Source organism: Rhinolophus sinicus, linkage group LG03, assembly GCF_036562045.2.
Source record: "Rhinolophus sinicus isolate RSC01 linkage group LG03, ASM3656204v1, whole genome shotgun sequence".
NCBI classification, from domain to species: Eukaryota; Metazoa; Chordata; class Mammalia; order Chiroptera; family Rhinolophidae; genus Rhinolophus; species Rhinolophus sinicus.
Genome location: NC_133753.1, coordinates 63,498,812 through 63,524,658, shown reverse-complemented (window position 1 = coordinate 63,524,658; position 25,847 = coordinate 63,498,812). Strand labels below are relative to the sequence as shown.

The 25,847-nt window shown below is 47.6% G+C and overlaps 1 protein-coding gene across 1 annotated transcript in view; it reads right to left on the bottom strand.

Annotated features, from left to right (window-relative positions):
• Positions 1 to 978: 978 nt before the first annotated feature.
• Positions 979 to 25,847, bottom strand: part of EHD4 (EH domain containing 4) — a 72,432-nt gene continuing 47,563 nt past the window's right edge. The window contains exons 4-6 of the mRNA XM_019725423.2: positions 21,674 to 22,086; positions 12,748 to 12,912; positions 979 to 4,815 (exon numbers count right to left, since the gene is read on the bottom strand). Coding sequence (XP_019580982.1) covers positions 4,279 to 4,815; positions 12,748 to 12,912; positions 21,674 to 22,086 — 1,115 coding nt within the window. The 3' untranslated portion in view covers positions 979 to 4,278. The remainder of the gene's footprint in view (positions 4,816 to 12,747; positions 12,913 to 21,673; positions 22,087 to 25,847) is intronic.

Genomic DNA, 25,847 nt, shown 5'->3' with positions numbered 1-25,847 from the left:
AATCTGAGGGGCCTGGTTCTCATAGGCTTGAATTGAACCACAAATCCATTCCTGAACCAATTTCTGTGACCAGGGGGATGATATACTTTAACTGGCTTAAGCCAATCAGGACCCACTCTGGAAAAAGGGGTTGGGTGTCTCTCTCACCCAAATCTTATGACTCAGACTGAGGGTGGGGAAGTGGAATGTGCTCTGCAAAGGAAATTCCTGGTCTGGGTCACCAAAAGGGTAGATGAGTGCCAGTGGGAAAAACCCAGATCTCTACTATGGACGGTCCACACCAGGGAGGTACGGCAGGAAGCAGGAGCAGTGCCAGCCAACCATGGCTCCAACCTAGCACTACTGCAACATCAGGGGCACAGGGAGAGGACATCGGGGCAGCCCTGCTCAGTGATGCCGTTTCAGCCTCAGAAGGGTCCTTCTCGACAGAACCCTGCAGTCCTGGCTTCCAGTCACTCTCAGTTGGGGCCCCAGCCTCCCTCGGGGCCTGCTCCCAGACCTGGCTTCTGCCTCCAGTGATGGAGCTGCTTTTCTTCTCAAGAAGCCCCATTTTGGGAAGCTCCCACCCAGAGACGATACAGGAAGTCGGAGGTCACGGGAAGGCGTGCAGGAAGGCACCCTATCACCTAACTCCTTTGCCTTATTTCAGAATGGATGACAGGGATCCCCACTTTATGCCCGAGAAAGCTGTATGCAGTCCTTGGACAACCAGAGCCAGTGGAGGAAAGGTAGAAATTTTTTTTTCATAAGTTTATTGATCAATAAACTGCGCCTCTTTTTTTGACACTTCTAAACAAGATTACAAAAAAATAGAAGCATTGTGTATTCACTGCATTGGCTAATTGACATGAAACCTGACACACTCTTAAATTAGAACCATGTTTACCTGAATAAACTCAGTGGTTATCCGTCCTAAGAATGTTCTTCTTCTGCCACATTCTATGGAGGAAATACAGTGCCACTGTTAAATGCTCTCCGTATCTTCAAGGCATTTATTCCAGGATATTGCTCTCGGTATAATGAAGGAGTATAGCGATGCAAAGTGAAAAGATCCACGTATGGCTGTCAGGCATGACTCTGGCGGCTAAGCACCCCCACATTCCCAGTGTAGTAGAGAGGTGGCTACTTAGAAGACCCAGCTCACCAGAAAGGACTGTGGTCAGGGGCAGAGGGGTCAGGGCTCTGCTGAGGCCTCTACTGTGTGCTGGTAAGAAGGCCAGGGGCTGGGGGGAGAGCAGCAGACATTCTGCTCCTCCTCACATGCTCTCTGACCCACCTGGACACCCAGTTCCATGATACAGAATAAAAATTCAACTCTCAAGAGCCACTGTCCTGTGGGAGGAACCATAGCCCCAAGTCCAAACATGCAATTGCTGCATAATGACAAGTTGCCAAAGAAAACCCAGTCCAGCCCTGGAGAAGCGAAAGCCCACTAAAGGAATGGCTCTCCCCTTTGAAGGTGTCCTCATCCTGGGCCATCCAAGTCTGCGAGAAAAAAAATCGATGTGCAACGCTGGGCGGGAGCGTGAGGTGGAAACAGGTTGGACGTCCCAGGTAGGCAGGAGCTGGGGTCTCAGCAGGTCTGAGAGAAGTTCAGGAAGGAGTCATTAGCAGGCTTACAACTGGGAAGTCAACTTTGGGAGGAGGCGGCTGAAGTTTTCGTTTGTTTCCCCCCTAAGCTCAATCCTGCAGTTTGTGTTATGTGATATCATGTGCTGTATAGAAACTAGATGCAAGATTCTTAGATTTTTCTTCTGTGGACTCATGGAGAACATGAAGATAGTTTCTTAGTGCTAGAGTTTACCTACTTCCACCCTCCCACCCACATGTAAACACTCTGGGGAGGGGGTGGGTACTTGGAAAATTGGGGTGATGTGGGAAGGGCAATAAAGTTGGTCAAAGTGAACAGATCCTAGAGGGCTCTGCTGTTCTGCCACCCTGCTGCGTGGGGTGGGGGTGGGGATAATGGGTGTTTCGGACAGAGTCCAGGAACTTTGTGCAGGTCCTAAAAGATACGGGTCCTCACTTGGCCGCCATCCCTAATATTTCCCAGTGTTCTTCTTTTCAAGCAACTCCAATGACTTCATGTTGTAAGAGAAGATATTAAGGAAACTAGACGTGATTTCTTTCTTTCTCAGTAGGGAAAGGATTGAGCTACCAGATGGTCTCCTACCTGAGGGCGTGGGGGAGGGTAGGGATCACAATGCTATGCTTCCTTCCACACAGAAACCAGACATCTGCCGGCCCTCTATAGCAGTTTTCCTATGTCTCTACATAGACAAAACGTGGCCATATCTACATATGTACACGTGTCAAAAGTACATATTCGGGTGATATATATGTGCGTATATTTATCTTTATCTATGACAATTGAGCAGAGTTAGAGAAAGATGATCCTGAATGGCACAGCAGCTCACTTTGGCATCTCTACACCTATGGACACAGCAATTCTCTTCTCTCTCAGCTGTGCCCTTTGGTGGACCCCACTGTGCTTGTGCTGGGGCAGTCCTCATGGGGTCACAAAACTATCTGCTCATATTACAGGACTGGCATTATAAACGTCTCTTTTCTCTGTGTCTCATTAAAACTCTTCATTAAGATTAAAAACCATATTATGCATTTCCGTCTCTTCAAACAAAATTATTTAGCAAGCTAGGGAGTATGAGGGCTGGCATCTGGATTCCTGCTTCTCTAAAGTAAAATATTTCTCTTAAGTCTGCAGTTCTGACCCTGAGGTCACAGGTGACATTAGGCAAAACAAAACAAACAGAAAACCCAGAAAGCAGTGCTTTTTGGAAGGCTCAGGTGGGACTCTTCTGATTTCATTCATTTCTGGTGCTGGCAGGGCCCCGGGCCATACAGCCAATCACAATTTCATGTCTCTCTTTTATTGCCTGCCTAAGGGTGAAAAGGTACCTGCATCTCCGCGCTGGAACCCCCAGAGCAGGGAGGCGGGCAGTGAGCATCAATCGCCTCCACCTGACACAGGCATCTGAGTGAGGGGTCCAGAGGGGTTGACGCGGGGGACTTGGGAGAGGACCCTCAGGGAGCTCATGTACAAGGACGTGCCCAAAGCCTGCCTAGTGACGTGCATTCGTGATACGAACCACACAGTCTTTTGAAGAAAAGGTTTTATATGAAAGGTTCCATCTGTTTCTGTATAAAGGCTTTTATCCTGAAAAAACAAACCAAAAAAACTTGACTATTTTATAATAAAAACGCCTGTTTTATAAAAATAGTGTCTAAGCTAGTAGACCGTTCTTTTCTCCCTGACAGCCTGGGGGAGACTGGCCTCTCATTCCCCTTTGTGTCCACAGGTCCAGGGCTCCACATGTACCAACACCTGTTTTTGCTGAATTTAAATCCTGCCATTGACTAAGGAAGGAGCCTTGGGGACATGTAACCACACTAATGACAAGGGAAAACTGCCTCTTTTCCTTACTATAGTTTAAGTATGATAAATAGACTTTGCTACAAATTATTGGACAGACCAGTAAGAAAAGCTAATCTTCAGACTTCGACATGAGTTGAACACTAGAAATCTCGCCGGGGTTAATAAAGGTTATGGGTTCCAGATTCCTAACCAAATACAGCTTTGCAGGGAAGGCCCAGGGGTGGGCTAGTCTGCGGGGTGCTGGGACACTCGCTTTGGCCTGGCTGCCTGTTCTGCTCTGCTAGGGCTTGCAGAAGGGACGGGGTACACACAGACACTGTACATCCTCCTTTCAAACCTCGGGCAGCAATTGCCTTCTCTTTGGTAGACAGTTTGGAAAGAGCAGAAACCCTCTCTGCTCTGTTTTTTTCCACTCCAAATGTAGCAGGAAACAAAATAAATAAGATCATCTTTGCTCCCTCCGGGTGCCCTCTGAGGGACAGGTTCACGATGAGCGGTCCAGGGAAGCCCAGTGGACTCATGCTTCAGTGGTACCCACAGCTCACGCCCCACGCTCCTGGGACCTCACCAAGCCCACCGCCACATGGATGTCTCTGCAGGCTTCTGAGTACTCTTTGGTCAATTTCTCTTCCTTCTCAACCCTACAATCTCTTTATCCACTCCCTCCCCCCAATATTTTAATAGAAACACAGGGAAGTTTAGAGGTGAAAGGACCACATCCAGTGTCCAGTGTCTGCCCTCTCCACTCTACAGATGGGGAAACTGAGGCACAGAGAGGGTGTGCCTTGCCCAGGGTCATTCAGTGAGTCAGTGGCAGCACAGGCCTCAGGCCCAGGTCCCCCGAGTCCCACTCCATACCGCCCGCCCTGTGGGTGGCCTGCCCCTCAGTCGGCCTTCTGCAGGGACTTCCTGTGAGAGGGGGGCACCAGGTGCGGGGGAAGGCTGTTGGGCAGCTCATAGCCGTCTAGCTTGATCTTGATGAGGTGCTTGGCCAGCGCGAACTCTTCCTCATCCAGCATGCCGTCACAGTCACAGTCGGCCAGCTTCCAGATCTTGCCCAGGACGCTATTGGGTAGCTTGGAGGTCACCATCTCCTTCTTGGCATTGACGCCCGATATCTTGCCATTGATAGGCGACAGGGCGTAGAAGAGCTCATCATAGACCGGCTTGTCTTTGGCCACAACCCACTCCTCCTCGTCGGCGCCCTCCTTGGCGCCCTCCCCGTAGCCCTGGTTGAAGGGGCCCTCGGCGGTGCCGTCGAAGGCTCCGCCCTGCACAAGCTGCATGGGCGTGCTTAGCTCCTCCTGGCTGATGAGGCTCATCAGGGACGAGATCTTGCTGGTCAGCATGTTGTCCACAGCCTCAATCAGCTTGGGCTTCAGTGAGTGGAATTTGGTGAAGTCGTAGTTCTCAAGCTGTTCCTGCAAAAGGAGAAACCACGCTTGGTTACATGCCCTCTCTTAGAAAGCAAACAGGGAGCAAATAGCTGAGGGAGACGAATTCTCCTTTAAAGCAGACACTCCATACCCTGGCCTATTCCAGCGCTCTCTCTTTGGTGGGGTCGCCACATCTGAACTCTCCAGAGACAGGTGTGGCTTTTGGAACAAGAAAGAAGGTGCATGGGACGCAACATTTTGCTATAGCAGCTAATCTCTGCTGGCAGCCGTGTGAGTGAGAGCAATCCTCTAGGGCTTTGAGACGACCTTCTTTACCCTACCCTTTTCTCTTTTGTAGTGCTCTGCAGATTTGTATTTTATCTTTGGAGGTGATTTTACAACAGACCTCAGTTGATCTTCATACGCTGGGAATAAGGAAGGCTAGGTATAATTGTGTTTTACACAGAGCACATGGGGTGCCCTGGAGGAGTCAGGAGTAAAGCCCATGCCTCCTGACTCTTCACTAGTGCTTTTTGTCCTACAACATGAAGCTGTGACAGTAAAACAATTCTTTAAGGACGTTGTTTTTGGATCAGTTTTTTAAAATGCAGTTTAGAGTACAAATAAGTAAAAATTGAAACTGGTAAGAGGAAGTAGAGTAGGAATGAGGAGGGTGAGTATAAATCCAGCCAATAGGGCTGTGTCTATTAGTCACGTCAGGGAAGGTCTCCGCTCCGCCTCCCGGGAGAACTGGCCAGGCAACAGATGCAGCAGCAGCAGCACAGGCTTCAGAGACACAAGGCAATTGCCTGGCTAGGATGGGAGCCGACCATAGATGCCACAGAGGCTCTGTAGAAACAGTCCTTCTTACCTTGGTTCTCCTTAGTCACCCATCCATCATCTATCATCCATCCATCCATCCATCCATCCTACATTTATTGGCCATTTGTTATGTGCCAAGCCCTGTTCTGGGGTCTGGGGGTATAAATATGAAAAGCCACAGTCTGTATGCTCAGGAAGCTTATGTTGTAATAGAGGAAGGACATTCTAGTTTTTTAGTTCCTGTGTACTTTCAAAAAGGGCTTGACTTAGCTTATAGTGAAAATGTTAACATGAAATAGAAGTCATCAGAAATGGAAAACCTGGGCGGCCGGTTGGCTCAGTTGGTTAGAGCTCAGTGCTCATAACTCCAAGGTCACCGGTTCGATTCCCACATGGGCCAGTGAGCTGGGCCCTCCACAACTAGACTGAAAACAACGACTTGACTTGGAGCTGATGGGTTCTGCAAAAACATACTGTTCCCCAATATTCCCCAGTTAAAAAAAGAAAAACAAAAAGAAATGGAAAACCCAAGTAACTAAAAGGGAGACAAGGGAATTATCACATCAGACAACAAGGGAAGAAAAACTATTGCTCCTCAGCTGCCCCAGCTGGGTTTTGGGGGCGGGTGGAGATCATACCCCACATTGTCTGAGGGGAGAAACCACCTATTCATTGCTAGAGACAAACTTTCTCTGGCCCTGAATTGTGAGAGTCACCAGGGGCTTTTTATGAGGGATCTCCAGATCTAGTGAAAAATGCCTTCAACAGCAGTTTAGTCAAATAAATGCAGAGAACACCAGGTATGGCAGTTTTTATGTGTATTCTATGTGAAGTATTTCTTTTGGGACAATTCTGGAGGGCCAGATGTGCAATTTTTGGGAGATGAGGCAGAGAGACACTCAAGGAAAAGAGGTGTCACATACCCCTTAGACCTGACTGTTTTGGGCAGAAGTAATGTGACAGGCAGTTAGAAAAGAAATAAAAGTTGGTATTATCATAAATATCACACTTTTATTATAAAAATTTTGGGGGAAAAACTAGTAAACAAAAATAAAAATTTTAAAGTGCTTATAACTCCATCATCCAGCAATAACCTGCTAATATTTTGGAGTGTTCATTTCTAGCCATTTTTATAATCACAAACACACACATATACACACTCTAACTGAACTATGACACCACTATTTAGCCTGCATTTTAAAGAAGTAATGCATTATACCTTTCCATATTAATTTTTGTATATATATATATATATATATATATATATATATATATTTTTTTTTTTTTTTTTTAGTGACTTTCCCAACTATTTTTTGCAAAGACTGTATTCACTAAAATTTCTGTTCCTTGGTTTGTGTTCAGCTAGGGTTTAGACAGAGATTTCCTTGATGTCAGGAGCTAAAACAAAAACCAAAAAAACGAAACTCCACGACCAAAAAACAAACAAAAAACCCCACTTCCCCCCATCTTTGTAGCACTGGTCTCTTCTAGGGTGGTCCTTCCACACTTAGCCAGGCTCGCATGGAACCTAGGAATCATCTTCATATACAACTTCATTCCTAATACTGTGTTTCCCCGAAAATAAGACCTAGCTGGACAATCAGCTCTAACGCGTCTTTTGGAGCAAAAATTAATATAAGACCTGGTATTGTATTGTATTATATTATATTATACCAGGTCTTATAGTAAAATAAGACCCACTGTAATGTAATGTAATGTAATGTAATGTAATGTAATGTAATGTAATGTAATGTAATGTTATGTTATGTTATGTTATACCCGGTCTCATATTACAGTAAAATAAGACCTGGTATTATATTATATTATATTATATTATATTATATTATATTATATTATATTATATTATATTATATTATATTATATTATATTATATTATATTATATCATATCATATCATATCATAGCCGGTCTTATAGTAAAATAAGACCGGGTCTTATATTAATTTTTGCTCCAAAAGACGCATTAGAGCTGATTGTCCAGCTAGGTCTTATTTTCAGGGAAACACGGTAGCTACCTAATACTGAATTTATGGATGGGTCATTCGTCATTCACCCTGTCCTATGCAGTTGGATATTTAGGTTGTTTCCAATGGAGAATCAAAACTGTGGTCTGTAGGGTGTACTGGCAGGGCAGACATTCTATGCTATTATTTAGAAGTGGAGCCCTGAGCTTTAGATGGTGGAGGGGACAGAGCTGAAAGCTAAGCAGCCTGACATATCTCTACAGCAGCACCACTTTTCAGTAGCAAACTCTGCAGCTGTCAAACCTCCCTGGGCTGGGCTGATAGCCAGTGTTCAGTCTGCATTCAGCTTAGAGCAGCAGGGTGGTGCAGGCCTGGTTTCTAAAACCCATTCCGGTTGGCGCGTCCTCCATCCTTATTGACAGACCACAGTCACCTACATCCCACCCTAATATCAGCACCAAATAATGCTGCTAACAATTTGATCTCCTGCTACCAACATCTCAGTCAGCCAAGGGGACTGAGATGAGAAATGCCAGGAGGAGGAGAGCAGGCAGCCTACACAAAAATCTGAGAGCTGGGGTAAACAAGTCTGGATTCCCCTGGGTGCACAAACACCTACCCCGTTTCCTCATGAATGAGCCTGAGTTCTGAGCACACACAGAGACCCTGTGTCTGGCCAAGCAGAAAAATGAAGGGTGGTGCCCGCCCAAACTTTCCACCCTCTGAATCCAGGAGACGTGCATTCAGACTGTAAACCTCTGGAAAGCTGGCAAGGGGAAATGCCACAGATTTGCAGGGGTGGACAGGAAGCAGCTGCAGCCGCCATTCCCTACACTGTAGGAAATAAACCCTATACTCCCATGCCCCCCAGGCTTGACCATGAAGTATGGGGTACAAATTCAATCACTGCCATCCCTGCCTTCCACCAGGGTAGCTCCCAGACAGATATCTTTTTAATGGGATGAATATACCCTGGGGAATTTAAAGATTCACCCATCAACGGTTGTATCCATCAAAGCCACCAAGCCTGGGATCCTGGAAATGCTCCCTCCCAAGACACAAAGTCAGTTCCCAGCCCAGTCTCCATACGGCTTATCCCTTGCCCATTCACTCCCAACATTCACCAGTAGTTTTAGAATCCTCAGGAGCCTACGAGCAGATGGGGATGGCTCTGCTGCCCTCTGCTGTTGAAAGGCTGCCAACTCATCAGCTGTGGGGGCCAAATGCTCCTTGGAGAATTGAGTCAGGGACAAAGGTGGCTGTGCTAGTGTTCTCCTCGTTTTCCAGGACTGGACACATCAGTGTGGTAAATGAGACTCCCTCCTGAAAGGGTACGGAGCAGGGCCTGGGCCTCTCCCAGCACTGTGCAAAAGCCTTCAAAATACACTCAGCTCATTGTTACAGCTAAGAGCCAGCTGGACTAGCTTGGTCCATGAGAGCACAGGGAGAACAGAGACTGAGAGATTGCATCGGTGAGCTCTCCAAATGACCCTCGGATATGCAAAGATCATAATAAGGTCATTGCCAAGTTTATGCCACCACCCCTGTCCCAGACACGGTAGATGTGAGGTTGACCACCTGTGTTGGAGAAGATGTCAGACGCTCAACAGACTCAGGGATGACAGAAGCTCTGACCCCAAAGATTCCTGGGTGACAGCAAACTAGCGTAAAGCATCAGGTGACTGTAAGCGTACCTTACAAGCACTAGTCCTGCCTTGTTTCCTGGGGTGGTGTGATTAAGGCCCAGCTGGCTTCCCAAGGGAGAAGCCTCTTTCAGCTTCCAGGGGTTTGTTCTGGAAACGGCTGGTCTCTAAGCCCTGTGAAAGTCGGGCTGGGTCAGGGCCTGAGATCCTCACTATCCTAGCGCCTGTGACAATATAAATGTGAACAGAAAAGAGGGGCTATGTAGCAAACCTGACAAGTTCAAGGGGCTACTTGGCCGGCCTGACAAGCTCAGTGACTGAGAGTAACCACTCTGGATAGTCTGACCACAAATTCCTAACTGAGCAGGTCGTGGGTCGTCACACTCCAGGCCTATAGATTCCTTAATAAAAGGTTCCTCTTTGCCTTAATTGAGCCCTGTCCATTGTTTTTGGGCATCTAAGGTAACATAGCCTTGGGATGCCAGCAGTTATCTTTTCCAGACCCTGTGGAGGAGGCATAACCATACTATCGCTATTTACTGTAAATGTGAAATGTTAACTGTCCTGTCCCCACCAATGTGAAAGAAGTCTCTGACTCTCCGTTTTACTTTTTATCCAATCCTAGAGATTTCCCCACGTTGCTTTCTCCCACCTCCTTAATCTACCACCAATGGATTTCATGGAACCTTCCTTATGTTTTCTCCTTTGATTCTAATCAAGAACTGCAAAACTGCCATTCGCCGGAGCATTTTCTCAGTCCTTTGAGATTTTGCTTCTGGGCTGGTCGTCAGTGTTTTGGCCCAAATAAACTCTTCTAAACATTTTTTTCTACAGGTTTGAACTTTCTTTTGTCAACATAAACATACACTAACTTATCGAGGAACTCATTCCACACATCTTCATTGAGCACCTGCCACATCCCAGGAGCTGCGGATATGGTGGTGGACAAGACCGGGGTCACCGGCCTCATGAGGGAGAGAGCCCCAAAATAACAGATACTAAATGCATTAATTACACTGACGCACAATAGCACTCGCATTGTAACAAGGAGAACGTGTCCCAACAATAGCCTTTGCTGCCAAAAGCTTCACTGCCAGACATAGCATCGTGGCAAAGACCGTAGTCCACAATGTACACCCCATAGGGACAAGGATTTTTATTTTTGCCATTTGTTTCATTTTTGTTCATTGATTTATTCTGGGGCCTAGAACAGTACCTGACCACAGTAAGCTTCATTAAAATTTCTTGGGTGAATGAATAAATGAATACAGGTGAACAGGGCGCCTGGCAGGTGGGACCCCACGCTCCTAGCCCTTGGGCTCTCAAGTGCCCAGAGAAGGAGCTAAGGCACTTGGTGTGGGGCCTGTCCCACAGGGTTCTCAGTGAAGGTTCGGGCTCTTCCTATACTGTCTGGTGAAATGGGCTGTGCTTGCTCCTGAGATCTGAGACTTGAGGTCAAGGGGCACATGGCTTTCCCGTTTTCTTCCCCAGGACTGCGCTTCTGCCCCAGCTCTGAGAGGCCTGGGCATCCTCTAACCTGGCCAGGCCCAGGCTAACATGGTCATCAGTGGCTCTGGCTAGTCTGCTCCCTATGTTATGGGGGTTCATTGGGAGGCCCTGAAAGGGAGGCTTGCCGCAGTGGTGCCTCGGGTCTTGGGAGCAGCATGTTCTTGTGGGGGGGACACTGCAGTAGCCTCACTAGGCTAACAAGCCTCGGAAGCCCCAGTAGGTCATAGTGTGCACAGCTTTCATCTTGGGCAAGAAACCAATTTCCCTTCACAAATTTCCGAAGGATGCAAGGGAACAGTTGCCCTTCAGTTTGGTCATAGGGTGCAGGGCACATCCTAAAGGTGTGAAAGTGGAACCTGCTCAGGAAGATGCTCCAAGAGGCCCCTCAAAATAGCCACCTTGTGACCGAGAAAGAACCCAATTCATTCTCTGAGCACAGGAACACCTGCTTCACTTATGGGGAAAACAGATGCTTCCGTATTTATTCTGAAGCTAGCTACGTCATATTTGACCAGGTCACGTATGCCAGACGCACTCACCTTGAGCCCGGCCATCGCAACAGTACGTGTAACCCACGCCTCTTTTAGTATGTACTTATATAAAGTTTACATTTTTAGAAAAACCCTGAGGATCAAAGCTTCCTCTTCTGCCACCTATTGATCTTTGCCTCCACTGCTCAACCTTCCCTCCTCCCTTTTCCTCCTCCGATCTTCTCCTGAGGCAGGCAGGCAGCTCACAGGCCCAGCCTTCCAGCTGCATATTTTTAACTGCATTCTCCTTTCAGTGCTCGTTCTCTGAGGCTCAGCGCAGGAGATGGCAACGGGGGGTCTCCAGGGTGCAGACAGCACGCAGGCATGCTCTGTTTGGCTTATTAGTATTCTTTTGAGAATTTGAGCCAAAAATGGAAAACCAGGGGACTTTACATACAAATTCAGATTTCCAGCTTCTTGTGAACCATCCAGGCCCGTATTCCCACAGGGCAATGCGCACCGGGCAGACCTGGGCCTTTTCACTTGCTCTCCAATCTGCCCCCACCGTGGGCCCCCCCCACAAGTTCTCACTGCACTTGTAGAATTCATCTCCTCTGGTAGAGGAACCCACATCTCTACGTGAGAAAATAAGAGGTAGTCAGAGAAGGTGACACAATTTCTCTTTTCCTGGCCTGCCTCACTTGTTCACGTCATTGGCTGGTGGCTGCAGGTCTCTGAGTGTGTGCTGCTTGTCTTACAGACAGGACTGTGGCCTCTGGTGCAGACAGGTTCTTGCACTGGAGAAGACGGTCAGTCTGGCTCTGTGAGGACCATCTTCTTAGCCAGTGCAAGGACTGTCTGCCTCGCTCGGAAGGCTACAGTTAGCAATTATATGCTCCTCTAACACCACGGCAGGGTGGTGGACTCATTGGTCAGGCCAGGGCGGCTGAAGGCAGCATCCATCCACTCAGGCTTATCTGGAGCTGCCCGGACACAACACAGAGAGACCCTGAAATCAGGCCTAAGGCTGCCCAATGCTGACCTTTAAGCAAAATCTTTAGTGAGCATGTCTCACTGTGTCCAGCGACGTCTAGCTGTGTCCACAGAGCCCCATGGCCTCTGACTGGGACCCTGAGCCTGCCGCAGCAGCGCTGCCTGAGCACACAGTCCCACAGTGCTGGGCAGCGACCTCCAAGGTCGCTCCCAGCGCTAATTCCCTTAAGGTTCTAGGATTCCAAAAAACAGGTGTCAACTCAAGGTCAAAACAACCTTGAACACAGCCTCAGAGGGTTGCTCATATGATTTTTTTATGTGAGCTTAAGTGACTCTTTGAAATATGTCCCCTCTTGTTTTAAATGTTTCAGGAGGGAGGCAGGCAACTTCTTAATTCACAGGCACATATTATCATGGATCACCATTAGGCAGACGAACCTGCTGCATTCTCCTCCATTCTAAGCCACGAAACCCACATGTGTACCCAACAACCGGCCGGACAAGGTGGCAGCGCCTCTCCATCCCCTGCGCATGACGTTGTCATGGGCGCCCTGTACCTGCATTGCCTTGACCTCCGGGAAGTCCCCTGCAGAAATCTGGTATTCTCGCTGCAGCTGAATGTAGATTTCTGGCAACCTGCTGATAAGCTCTCTCTTCTTGTTTTCCTTTCCAAATACACTCGGCATCTCCTTCTTCAGGTGGCTGATGATGTAGGCGTGTACCTGAGGGAGCATATGTCAGTGAGGACATGCCATTTAGAAGTACACCCGAAGGATAAACAAGATGGCATCTTACAAGCATCACAACACACAACAGGCACCCATACAGAGCCGTGGTCCTCGGGACAGGAGGAGGGCAAGGATCTGTGGGAGAGGAGAGGGGGAAATTACAAGCCTGGTTCTGGGCGTGTGGAATGTCAGATACATGAGCGACCCCTAGGAGGAACTGTCTTAGGGTGGCTGGAATGGAGGACAAGAGCTTGGGAGAGAGCTGGCCTGGCTGATGGGTTTGAGAGCTACAGTAGAGGTGGTGGCCAGAGCCACGCGTGTGAATGAGACCACCCAGGGAAAGAGAGCAGAGAAAACCCCATTAAGCGCCAGGAGGAGGAGGAGCCAAAAAGACCTTGGGAGGTGGAATGTGGCAGTGTGGGCTGTGGGAGGACAGATGCAGGGAAGAGGTGACATCTGAGTTGGGCCTTGAAGGGAGGGATGTGGCAGCCTGGGAGGGAAAAGCACGGATGGAGGCGTAGAGGTAACATGCTGTGGGCCGTACGCAGGGCAGTGCTGTGTGTGAGGCTGCAGCACAGGCTTAGAAGGTGGGCTGCACTTAGACTGCTCAGTGGGAGCTAGGAGCAGATGGAGGATTTAGAACCCTGCTATCCTAATTCTAGGCTAATGATGGGTCTGGGAGAACAGGGAGGCAGGAATAATGCCGAGCTCCCTGCTTTCCAGGTGGGTTGATGATGCTTGCCTGGGGACAGGGTGGGGGCGAGGTCTGGCTGCAAAGAGGATTTCCCATGGGACCCCATCTTAAAAAGCATCCCTGGGGAAGGGTGACTGACATGGGGAAGTTCTCTGGCCCTAGTTCTTGTGCCTCTGGGGGGCTGTCCTGTGTTTTTATGTAGAGAGTGGGCAGGATGGGTGGGGGCCTGGGTGGGAAAAATCTCAGTTCTGGTGATTAACCAGAAGAACTAAAGAGAGTGTCACCAAGGCTGGTGCCTGGGAGCACCAGGAAATTAAACTAGAGCTGAAGGAAATGGCTGATCTGCACGGAAATGTGTGCCCAGTGAGCAGTGAGACGAGAATTCCCATAACCTTTACGTGGACAGTGTAGACCCCGAGATCTCTACAAGTGGCACTGAAATTACTTCTACATTAGACCAGCTGCCTGGGACCGGGCTGGACGGCAGAAGCTCCCTCTGACAGAGGGACCAGCAATACACGAGGGGGAAGCCTCAGGGCTGTTACCCGAGAGGTGGGCAATCTCCACTCTCCCACTGATTTCCAACTTTAGGACGTTAAGAAATGTTCATTACAAAAATTCTCTTTGTGTATCTAGAATTCTACAGACTAGATTAGAAGTCAGGAAAATAACTAAAATAAGAAAGGATGAAAAACAGAGCAGTGATTACAAAGAGAAAATGACTATGCAGCTATGGAAAATCCTATTAAAGAAAACAGACTTCTACTGTAATCTTGTGGAAGAATGGAAATTAAATAAAGGGGGTAAGCAGACACATCCCATGGTTCAGCCAAGGGCCTCTGTGTATGGATGCACACTGGGCACAGCCAAAAACATCTTACTATGAGTTGAACACTAAAATAAGTGCATAATGCAAATGCTGGCAGGCTCGGACCAGACAATGCTAACTTTTCCATCCCTATAAAGGTCATTTTTACATAAGCACACGTTGTGCTGCTTGGCTATTGCTATAAGCATAGATTGGGAGAGATTATTCTAAACCTTTCTGTCACTAGCAAACCTGTTATTTACTTATTTTTCAAATTAAAATAACCTACAATATTCACACGATTCTTTGAGCTAACTAGGGAAACCCAAAGTTTGGGAATCCTTCCTTTAGAGTGATGGGCTTTAACTATATTCCTGAGGACATGATGAATAAGCGGTAAAATGAGTATTAAATCATCTCTTGGCCTTGGGTAGTGATGCCTGACTTGGTCTGGATGGGGCTGGGGGAGGGCCCTGCCTAGCCCTGAAGGACTTGAAGGGCCTGCTATGTTCAGTTGAGGAGAACCAGCTGCTCACTAGCCATTCTCATGTCATTTCCTTGGTCTCGGCCCTCCTGGGACCTCTGGACTGGGCCTGTGCATGCCACTCCCTTCCATGCCCAGACCTGTCCCACTCTGGAGCCAACCCCAACGGAAGCAAGAAGTCCCATAGCTGCTCAGTCTCTCACAAAGGCTTCTTACTGACCCCCGAATCTCCCACCCCAAGCTCAGGCCTGGGGCAGCTGCTAGGCTGCCCTAAGACCCCCTTACCACCTACTAGTGTGGTACCTCAGAGCTTCCAGGCCCCTGCTCAGAGAAGCCTGACTCCCCACCCAGCCCCTGGCTCCCCTAGGATTGGCACCCTGTTCCTGAACACTGCCTGGTACCCGGGGCCTGCTTTACCCGGGCTAAACTGCAGCTGATTGCACCTGCTACAGCTCTCTACCCACTGCTTGGCACCTGCTCCCGGACCTCAGCCCACATGGTGTTCAACGGCTGATGACTGAAGCTGCTGGCTAACGGGCCACCTTTGGACACCAGGCCTCTAGGGCCCTGGCATAACTGGGGCAGTTTTGGTGCCAGGCTTCAACTCTCTCCTCTTCCCACCTGCCTAGTGCTACCTGAGTCATAACCCTCAGGTGACCTGCTCATGCTACAGGCTGCTCCCAGCCTCAATCGCCACTTCCAGGAAGTTCCACTGGCCTGTTTTGTGGCAGTTTCCTGTTCTGCTGCCTCTGCCTGGCCACCCCACCTCCCTGCCCTTCCCTGAGACAATAATCAGATCCGTGAGTGGGCCCTGCCTCTAAGGAGTTTAACAAGTTACACAGCACATTATAATACTCAGAATCATAGACTATTAAATCTGGAAAGGACCCCCTATATTTAACTGACTTCCTGGTTCCAGGAAATACATATGACCTACTCAAGGTGACACAGCTAGTTAGGAGATGCAGAGCTGGCAGTAGCATTCAACTGCCTCATCCCCATTTATCGAATTAATTACTTTCTGTGGGTGTGAATTTAAAATCTCACTGAAGCTGTTGAAAATCTGGAATTAAAAATGGACTATGTCCTACAGAAAACAACAGTGTGGAAACCTTGGGAGGTTTGGCTTCTGATTGTTCTTAGCTCACGGGGAAGCTTTGGAAGGTCACTTACTCCCCCCCTCCCCCCAAAAAGGATATATTATGACATGCAACACTATGAACCCCAGAAAAAATATGGGGAAAGACTGCAATCATCTGGCCGGATGGCACCTTATAATTTTCTAAGGACTCTGGGTAAACAGAGGGCACAGCCAGACGAGATGAAGTCCCCAGTCAACAAAAGCCCTCTGTGTCAAAGGTGTCTCTCCAAATAAATGCTGAATGGAGGGCCAGGCCAGGCAATGGTCCCTGTGGAAGGAGGTGAAAACAGTCTGAGATGTTTTGTTCTTGATAATGAGAGAAAACTAATTGAGAAGAGCAATAGGAAGGAGAAGATGGGGGAGAAAGCGGAGAGGAGGGAGGCAGGACGAGAACCAGCCTTGGAAGGCCAGGGTCAGGCCCTGCCACCACGGGCCACTCACTGCGCAGCTCCAGGAGAGGGGTCTAATCCACCTCCTCAGCTCGCTCATTTGTAAATTGGAAATTGCAACCCTTACTCACAGGGTCGTTATTAGGAGAATCAAGAGGTCATGGATTTGAATGCACTCTGTCCACTAGAAAGAGGAGTAAAATTGTTACTTGTTATTGACTCAAGTCAAAGACCAACAGCTGGAGGGGTAGCGATGCCAGAGAAGGCTCGCAGCTATTTAGTCCTTATGGAATAATTAATAAACACTACATATTTGCATAGGAATATGATGAATTGGGGACCCAAATGCTTCATTCACAAGTGAAGGACATTCACAAGTGAAGGGGGTTTTTGGACATTCTTACCTTGTCCAATTCACCCTTTTCTGTGTATAAAACCGGAAAAGCCCCAATTTGTGCAAGGGGCATGACTGGGGGTAAATCAAATGGATCAAAATGTCCATTTTTCTCTGGGCTAGTCACTCAACAAGCAGAAAGAGATGTCCTCCCATTAAACGAATATGAACTTACAGTTCACATACACACTGTCACAACTTCATTTATTGTGTCCAGTGACAAATGTGTATATATATATCCAAGAGAAGCATGTTCTTGGAATAATATTGCTTGCAGGGCAACTCCTGGCAGCGAGTGCTAGAAGCTTCCAGTGCTCATGGTCAGTAGGAATGGAAATACTCATAGAATTTGGATACTGGGGAGCAGTTTGGGAGAAGTCAAGCTGGGAAAACATGGTTCTACACTGTGCAACCTTCTCTGCAAGCTTAACAAAATCTGTTGGAGACCCGTGTCTTTGTAGGCCCTGCTGGAAACTTACATACAGCATTCAACATCAGGGTATCAGCATATTTTTCAAGTGGGTTTATCATGATATAAGACGTTCATAAACTAAAGACCCAAAAGATGAACCCACGGGATAGTAAGAGTGTAAGATTGTGAGAGGCAGAGAACAGCAGCTGATAGGTTCCCACTTGAGCAGGGGTTTGCTATCCTGTTGAAATCACAGCTGGTACTGACAGCACATGTGATTCTGAACAGCTTAAATGGCACTTGAGGGAGCCCACCCAGTCATTTGAGGTCAATCTTCAAAGAGACAGGCTTCCCTACATGGGCTCAAGCACTGACACACACATCCACAGCAGCTTGGGGCTGCTGACTGAGCTATTTTTAAAAGCCCCACGGCAGACTAAGCATTGAAGGGATCATCATCACGAACTGCAGAATGATGGTCACACACCTTAGCCTGGGTCCATTTGGTGAATTTCAAAATGTCTAACTTCTCCACAGAAGGAATTGACAGTGAAGACAGACCGGAAAGCTAGGCTCTGCACATTACACATGACTAAGAAGAGAACACGTTTGAATATGAAACTAAATTCCACAGAACTATAGTGAACCCCGAAAATCACCGACCTCTCCTTTTCCTTCTCATTTTTAGTTGCTCCTTCCTCAAATGTTGACACATGTTTTTGTTGAGCACAGATCTCCAAGTGGGTGGGAACCTTTCCTATTCTTGGGCAACGTATTTATAAAGGGTGAGGTCTGAAAGTGAACTAGCCCCAATTAACTATTTTATTACAGCTGAATACAACAAAATTATATTTTCTAAACCCTCTTTTTGGCTTTTCCCCAATAGCTTACTCTAAAGAGTCATGAAAAGAACCCTGACTGGCCTCTTCGATTGTGAACAGTCTTCACAATGATGTCTACTGATATAACAAGATGTGATCTTTGAGGCGAACCAAAAGACTCATTCCAAAGGTTTCCTGTTCTTGAAATAGAGAGTTGCTATATATATAAAGCCGGGAAATCATTACATTTCACAAGCTATTTGATAAGAGTGGCATTTTTCATATTACTAAAATGTCATCGTTCTGACACCTTGAGTTTGATTACTGTAGGACTGGCAGGACATTAATGGGGCACTTGTTTTATTCTTGGATGGGCCCTGAATTCTGCCTAGTTACGGTGTTCTATAAATAGACACACTCCACACCCCAACTCAGATCTGACACGTCCTAGGTGACATCTGAAAACATAGCCTTTTCAGGTTTTCAAGATGTCAGCTCAATAAACCTCTACATTTTGTAAGGTTTCTGTGGATGGAGAATTTTGCGGAATAAGCAGAATGACAGATTAATGCAGAAAGCAAGGGCATACATAGTAAGGAGCAACAGATGCTGTCCACTCTGCATTTCAGGTGAGTTCTTTCTGGGCCGAGGAGTCAGACCAATTGGGGTTTGAATCTGTATTTTGCACAACGCATAGGCCGTGAAGCCTCGGGCAAGTTACTTGACCTTTCTGAGGGGTAGTTCCCTCGCATGAGAAATGAGAAATGAAGACAGTGCCCAACCCGTGCAGTTAGTGACCGGGTCAGACAAAATAACACATGTCATGCAAACGGTAGCGCTTCTGCAACACTACAGACCCTCAGTAAGGGTTGACTTGCAAAAGGAAAACTGGATCAAAAGAAATAAACATTAAGATACCAAAATCCAAGAGCATTTTTAAGAAATATAAACATAGCAAAGAAGAAAACTCAGGTGACTCCTTATCCATTTAAGCACCAAGTTCACAAATGGCCATGAAACCGCAGAGGGTGTAAAGCGGACGGCATCGAAGGCCGCTGTGCTGAGTGCTGCTCCTTATCTGCCCGAGAATGTTTCCTGGCCCCCTGCCCAGCATGGTGCTGCCCCAGGAGCATGCTGGCACTAAGAAGCTCAGGCTGCAAATGTCTGTACTTTAAACATGATCCTTTATGAAAAGGAACAAGCCAGATACTATTCTCAGGAAGAAAAAATAAAGACAAGCTTTTTTTTTGCTAGAAGTAAGCTCAGCAAGTAGACTGCCCCTGCCCCCCACCCCCCATCTACACAAGGGCCTCCGTTATTCCCGGTGTCCATACAGAGCAGTATTCTGTGTCTCTCTAGACCCAGGCCATGCTGGCCTGTTCAGAGGGCCCAACGCTCAAGGATGGCAGGACATCCCATCATGCTTGGCATTCCCAGTGAGCTCTCGGCTCTTTATTTATTTATATGACCAAATACAGCTGCATCTTGAGTCACTAGGCCCTCAGCAATGACTGGTAAACTAAATATATCCATGGGCCTTTAAAAATAGTTCCAAAAAATATCGTAAAATCTGCAAAAGCTATGACATTTTTTACCAGCCTTGGTTATAAAATAATGTTGGGTATTATGTACCCCGAAGGTTAAGTTCAGCTGCATGAGTTGGAGAAGAGAAACACCACATGCCAAGGGGATCACCAAATGGGCAAAAACAGACTTCCTGCCACAAAGCAACAGGCCCAGGACAAAGAAGGAGAGAGAGAAAGTATTTCAGGAGAGCTGCAAGTACGTAATTGACAAACTGGTTAGCACAGCTGCCTTGTAGAATTGGAACAAAAGTCATTGGAGTTCTAGAAAGGAAGCAGCTTGTACCAGGAAGAAAGGGTAGAGAGCAGTGACTCACAGGAACAGTGGTGACTGCAGATTAGCTGCGTGGCACGGGAGGAGTGCCTGGCATGCATTGGGTCGGAAGTTGGGTAGAGAGGGAAGAGCAGACGCAGATACTGAATCTGGGGCCACAGCAGTCAGGGAGGCCTTTTTGACCCAGGAGAAATGCTGCTGTGTGAGCGCATGGGCATGAGGACAGGCTGCTGAGGAGCCAGGAGGAGCTTCTGGAAGGCTGGTCACCTGCCCAGCAGTCACCCTCCGAGCACAGTGTCCACACCCCAAGAGCGAAGAGCGCACCATTCTGTAACAGGGGGTTCAGCACCCCCCTCTACCAGACTAGGCTCCCCAGCCCTGTCCCAGGGGTGCTGAGCAACTGTTGGCTGAGGAGGCAAAGTGGTGGAGGCATGCTTGGCCCTAAAGCCTGACCAGATGCCACTCACTCACTGTACAAGAGGATGTGGGAGGGGACACCGATTGTTTGGTGCCAGAAGACGAAGGGGAAGTGAGATGACCCTGCCTCTTGACCAGGGTACCAGTGGATTGGCAGAAGCTGGCCTATGGACTGGTTTTAGCTGAAGTGACGAGGCCAAAGCTGAAGGCTAGAATGAGAGCCAGGAGGGCTGTTAGTCCTGGCTTTGTCACCAGCGATTAGGTGACCTTGGAGAAACCCTTTATTCTACTTTGTCCTTGTAAGATTAGAGAGTTAGGATAGACCTCTGGTTCCCAAACCCAGCTGCTCATCAGAATCACCTGGGGAGCCACACACACACACACACACACACACACACACACACACGCGCGCGCGCACGATTCAGAAGCTCTGGCACAGGGTTTGGGAATTTACACTGGTTAATGCTCCTGGGAATTTCTGATGATCACTGGGACTAGACCAATTCTGGAGGCACTTCCAGCAGAAGAGGACACTAATTTTATGAAATGTACACATATTTTTAAAAGAACAATTTTTTTTCTATACTTTTTCTTAGAGTGGTCATGTGCTCTTCTCTCTCCAGAGACATGACAAGAACTGACTCTGCTACTTGAGTGCGGTGAGCAGACTACTACTCACGCCTGTCGGGCACACACTCCCGGGGCTGCTGAAAGGCTCAGCTACGGTAGGGGAGCCAGGAGCCCCCGTGTGCACGCTTACAGGCCACAGCTTGGAATGGGATGGGGAGTGACCTCAGAACCAGTTATGTTAGGCTGAACCAACCTTCTCCTAGGGCTCCTCTGGGTGCAGGTGGTGACATCAGGCTCTATGCCTTGGGTACAGGGTGACGAGTGGTGGCATCTCAGCACCCCACCAGTCCCACCAACACCACCTCTCTGCAGTTTGCTGGCTACGTTCCCATCGTCCTAACCCAATAGCAGCTTCCAGGTAGTTACTGCACCAATCCCTCCCTGGTGCCAGGTGCTCCACCAAGCACATTGTGACTTCTGCCACCCTGAATCCTCACAGCACCTTCTGATGTGCTCTTCTTAGCTCCATTTTACACATTAGAAAACAGGTTTGGAAAGGTTACATTACTTGCCCAAGATCACAGAGCTTGGAGCCAGGATCTAAACAGGGACATTGATCTTGAGGCTATCTCCTAACCTATGACAAGTTCTGTTCCCTCAGGCTCCTGGAATGGGCCCCCCCACCCCCACACCCCCACCTCCCTTAGAGAGGAGAGAGTGGGCAGGGTCCCCTGCCTGAGGCTGCCGCCCTGGCATGTGCTGGCTTACCTTGGCCAGCCTGGCTCGCTTGATGAGGTCGTTGAGTTTGCGCACCGCTGCCTTCTGGGGAAGGCTCTGGATGTCTCTGAAGAGGTCCTGGGCCTCGGCCTCGAAGAGCCGGCGGTTGTCCGTGTTCTGTAGGGGCTGTGCCCAGAAGGAGCCGATGTAGACACGTAGCACTTCAGGGGTGTTGATGACCTTGCCAAGGGACCACATGAGGGCCCCGTAGACGCGCATCAGCTGCTGCGTGTCCACTTGGTCGGCCTTGTTCAGTACCACGCGGATCTTGTCATCCTGGCCCCGGAAGGCCTTGATGGCCTCCGAGAACTCATCCGAGATGTCCAGTTTGTGAGCATCGAAGAGCAGGATGATCCTGTCCACCCGCTCAGCGAACCACTGCAGGACCTGGCAGAAGTCGTACCCTAGATGGAGAGAGAGCATGTCAGCCAGGGGCTGCTGCAGGAGACACGTTTACCGGGAGGGATGCTCTGGGAATCACCGGCTCTCCAACAGCTGCCAGGGAGAGAGCCTGTCTCCACGTTGGAGGCAGTGGACGCCTCATGACCTGAAAAATCACTTCAAATAGGGCCCTCTGGGTTGGATGCATTTAGTTAATACTGGGGATGCTGGGAGCCCTTCCATGGGAAGAATAGGAAAGAGAAAGGGGCTCACGGTCACTGTGGGCAATGCTTACTTCCATATCTGTAATTGCATTTAGTCCTCTCTTATCTCACCTAACACTGTCCTGTGATCAATGGCAAAATTGATTGGTGGCTCGGTAAAACTGCAGGCCAAGGGTCAAAAGTTCTTACTTCTATCAGTCTCACTTTTCTAAAGTACCAGAGATGGAGAAGGAAGAAATCCAGGAGGTGGCTTGGAATCCCATGGCGCGTCCTGTAAGCACAACAAAAGAGGAATTGCCTTCTCTTAACCCAAGTTTTTAGGAGTGTTAAGGAAGTCAAAGGTTGGCCTGGCCGAAACTGTGACCAATATTTATCATTTGGTCTATTTATAGCTTAAGGATGTAAATATTTTTAAAAATCATGTCTCACAGCCATTCTGTGAAATGGTTTCCTGCCAATTTCTTTTAAAAAATGGATAGGCCCACAACAAATTCCGTTCAGTTTGCTTTGGCCACGTACCAATACGCTCCAAATCATGGCACTAAATCAACACTCCTCTCAACCCGTGGTCCAGACATAAAGGCATTTCCCCAGGGAGCAGAGTCCCACAAAAGGCAAACAAGAGAAGGCCAGTCTCACAAGGTTTATTTTTAATCTCGATCTGATTAGCTGTGGAATCAGTCTCAGCGCAGCCCAATCGGAACCCAGATGGCACCTTTCCTGACTCCCGATTAAGTCTTTTTTTAGGTTTTGAAAACTTCCAAACATACAAAAGTCTAGAGAATCATATCATGAATGTTGATATACTCACCAGGGAACTTTAATACATTTTGACACTTGGCTTTGTTTTCTTCAGATACTTTAAAAAAAATTAAGTCTAGTTTATTCATATAATGAAATATTATTCAGCACTGAGGACGAACAAGGTCATCACTTGTCAACACAGGTCTCCAAAGAATCGGTGAGTAAAAAACATCAGTTTCAAAGGATATACGAGGGCTGACAACTAAATGTGCGAACTTAATTGTCTGATTTTGTATACAGTATGGCATTTGCATAAAATGTTGAAAAACAAAGCAATACTCAACAGCCTATGGATATCTACTGCAGCACCCATATAAAACATTATTAACACCCATTTTGGGAGAGGGGAGTGAGGTGGATAAGAAAGTGTCTAGAGGAGAATGATCTATTGTGCAGAAATAAAGGGGGTCCACGCACTAAACTGTCCATGAATTTGAAGAACAGGCGTGAGGGGAGTAGTTGAACAAGCAAACTGGATTCAGACACATTTTTAATAAAGGAAACACAATGTTCAGCCATGCTGAAGCCCCTCTGCACCTGTCGTCCTGAGCTCTTTCCTCAACCTCCTCCCAGAGGAAACCACGGCCCGAATGTGGTGTGTATTGTCATCATGAGCTTGTGTACTCCCAGGTCACGCATTTCAATTCTCTATTCTGCTTCACTGCGGCACTCCCTGATTCCTTGGGGACCAGGAGGACAAAGGTAGTCCTCGGAATGTGGGCCAGAGTTTATTTTCATCGCTGTCAGCAGCCAGTTCAGAACAGAGGAAAATGAAAGACCTATTGAACGGGTCACACGGTAGCATGTAAAGATTCAGGGTCAAGATTTCACTCTGAGTTCTGTTCCTGTGAGACCAGAACAAACTGCGTCTCAAGGTAACAGTAAGTGATTCTGTCATCTGAGACTGACATGTGGGCCAAGCAGCCCCAGAGGCTGGTAGTAGATCCTCAGCAGATGAATGAAGACGCTGTTCCCTGGTAGCTGGGAAGGCACTTTGGACCCACCCACCAGAAGGACCTGCGTGTGAACTTGCTTTTCCAGTAGGGATGGTTGGCTTCTTCTCTCTGACCCAAACACTCTCTCCCTCGGTCTCCTTTGTGACCAAAATTGGGTAAGTGAAGGTTCAGAAACACATTAAAGAAGTACTGTGCATGTGCACACTGGAGTGGACATGAGTCGCATTTTGCTCAACACTCTTCCAGTTGTGTGTGGGGGAGTGGTTCTCACGGCCAAAGAAGCTGCAGGTGTGGCAGACAGTCCCTTGCCCCTCTCGTGAGCAGGCTGGGGTACAGACAGGTGATCTGAAATCAGGACAATCGTTTCCTTCTACCAGAGTGGGATGTTGAATCTTGAGGGAATGGTGCACTGAGAATTTATTCATGGGGGAGGTGGGTGAATGGAGGTGAAGCCACCAGCGGTGGTGGCTTCCTAACCTAGTTTTAAGCTTCGTTCTTCAACCTTCCCATTTATTCTGTGAACAACCTACCTTCTGAAAAATTCCTTTTATGCTTAAGTTAGCTAGAATCAGCTTCTCTGGTTTGCTACCAAGTACCATGACCGGTAAATAATTCTTTCCCCCACATGTGAATATTTCTGAATTCTGGATGCCGCTACAATCAGTGCCTAAAGAAACTTGCCACCCCCACAGTTGTCACCACCGGTGCATGTGCAGACTCAGCCATGCAGACATGCAACTCTTCCTCTGAGGGCCACCTGGGTTGAGTGTTTGGCATGGATAGCACTACACATGTTTAAACTTTAACTTAAATTTGGTTTCCTAATAATTATTTTAAAGGTCTTTTAAAAAGACTTCATTCCAATGCTTCAGTGCAATAAAAAACTACTGATAACGGAGCTATAAGTTCACTAAAAGTGAACCCATTACTCATCTCTGGAGGAATAGCTGCATGTACATATTTTCTTGTTTTAAAATAACAAGCGCTTAATGAAGTTGAACAAGTACAGGTACATAGAACCGTTTGTCACTGAGTAGGTGTAAAAGGTTTCCTTGCCACACATCAGGCAAGGCAATCAAAGGTGAAGATATCACCAACTGTCTCAGAAGAAAGCAGAGAATTATCAAAGCTGGGAGGGGTTGGTTTGCTCAATTCTCCCCCTGCTCACACTTTTTAAGTATTATTATTCAGTGGTATTAGGTACATTCACATTTTTGTGCAACCATCACAACCATCCCCAGAACTCTTCATCTCCCCAAACTGAAACTGTACCCATTAAACACTATCCTCCTCCCCCAGCCCCTCGCAACCACCATTCTGTTTTCTGTCTCTATGAATTTGACTAGTCTAGGTACCTCATATAAATAGAATCATACAGCATTTGTTTTTTTGTGACTGACTTACTTTGCTTTAACATAATGTCCTTGAGGTTCATCTATGTTGCAGTACGTGTGAGAATTTCCTTCCTTTGTAAGGCTGACTAGGTCTGCTCAATCCTTCTATCTTCATGAGATAAGATGGGCACCCAATAGCTATCTACCAAAAAGTTCCTACTGATTTTTAAGAAATAATTTAAGATATATTTAGTCTGGCTGAAGAAAGGCAGAAGGAAAGCAGTGACTCAGAAGGACCTAGAGACCACCGGTTCTCTAAGCATGGTCTTGCATCAGAATCAAATGAGGGGCTGTGCTATTTAGACTCCCAGCTCCTCCCTGGAACCACAGAATCTAAATCCCTGGGGCTGGGCTTTGTGGTCTGCATTTTATAAGCTCCCCAGTTGACTGCGATGCCTGGTAACGT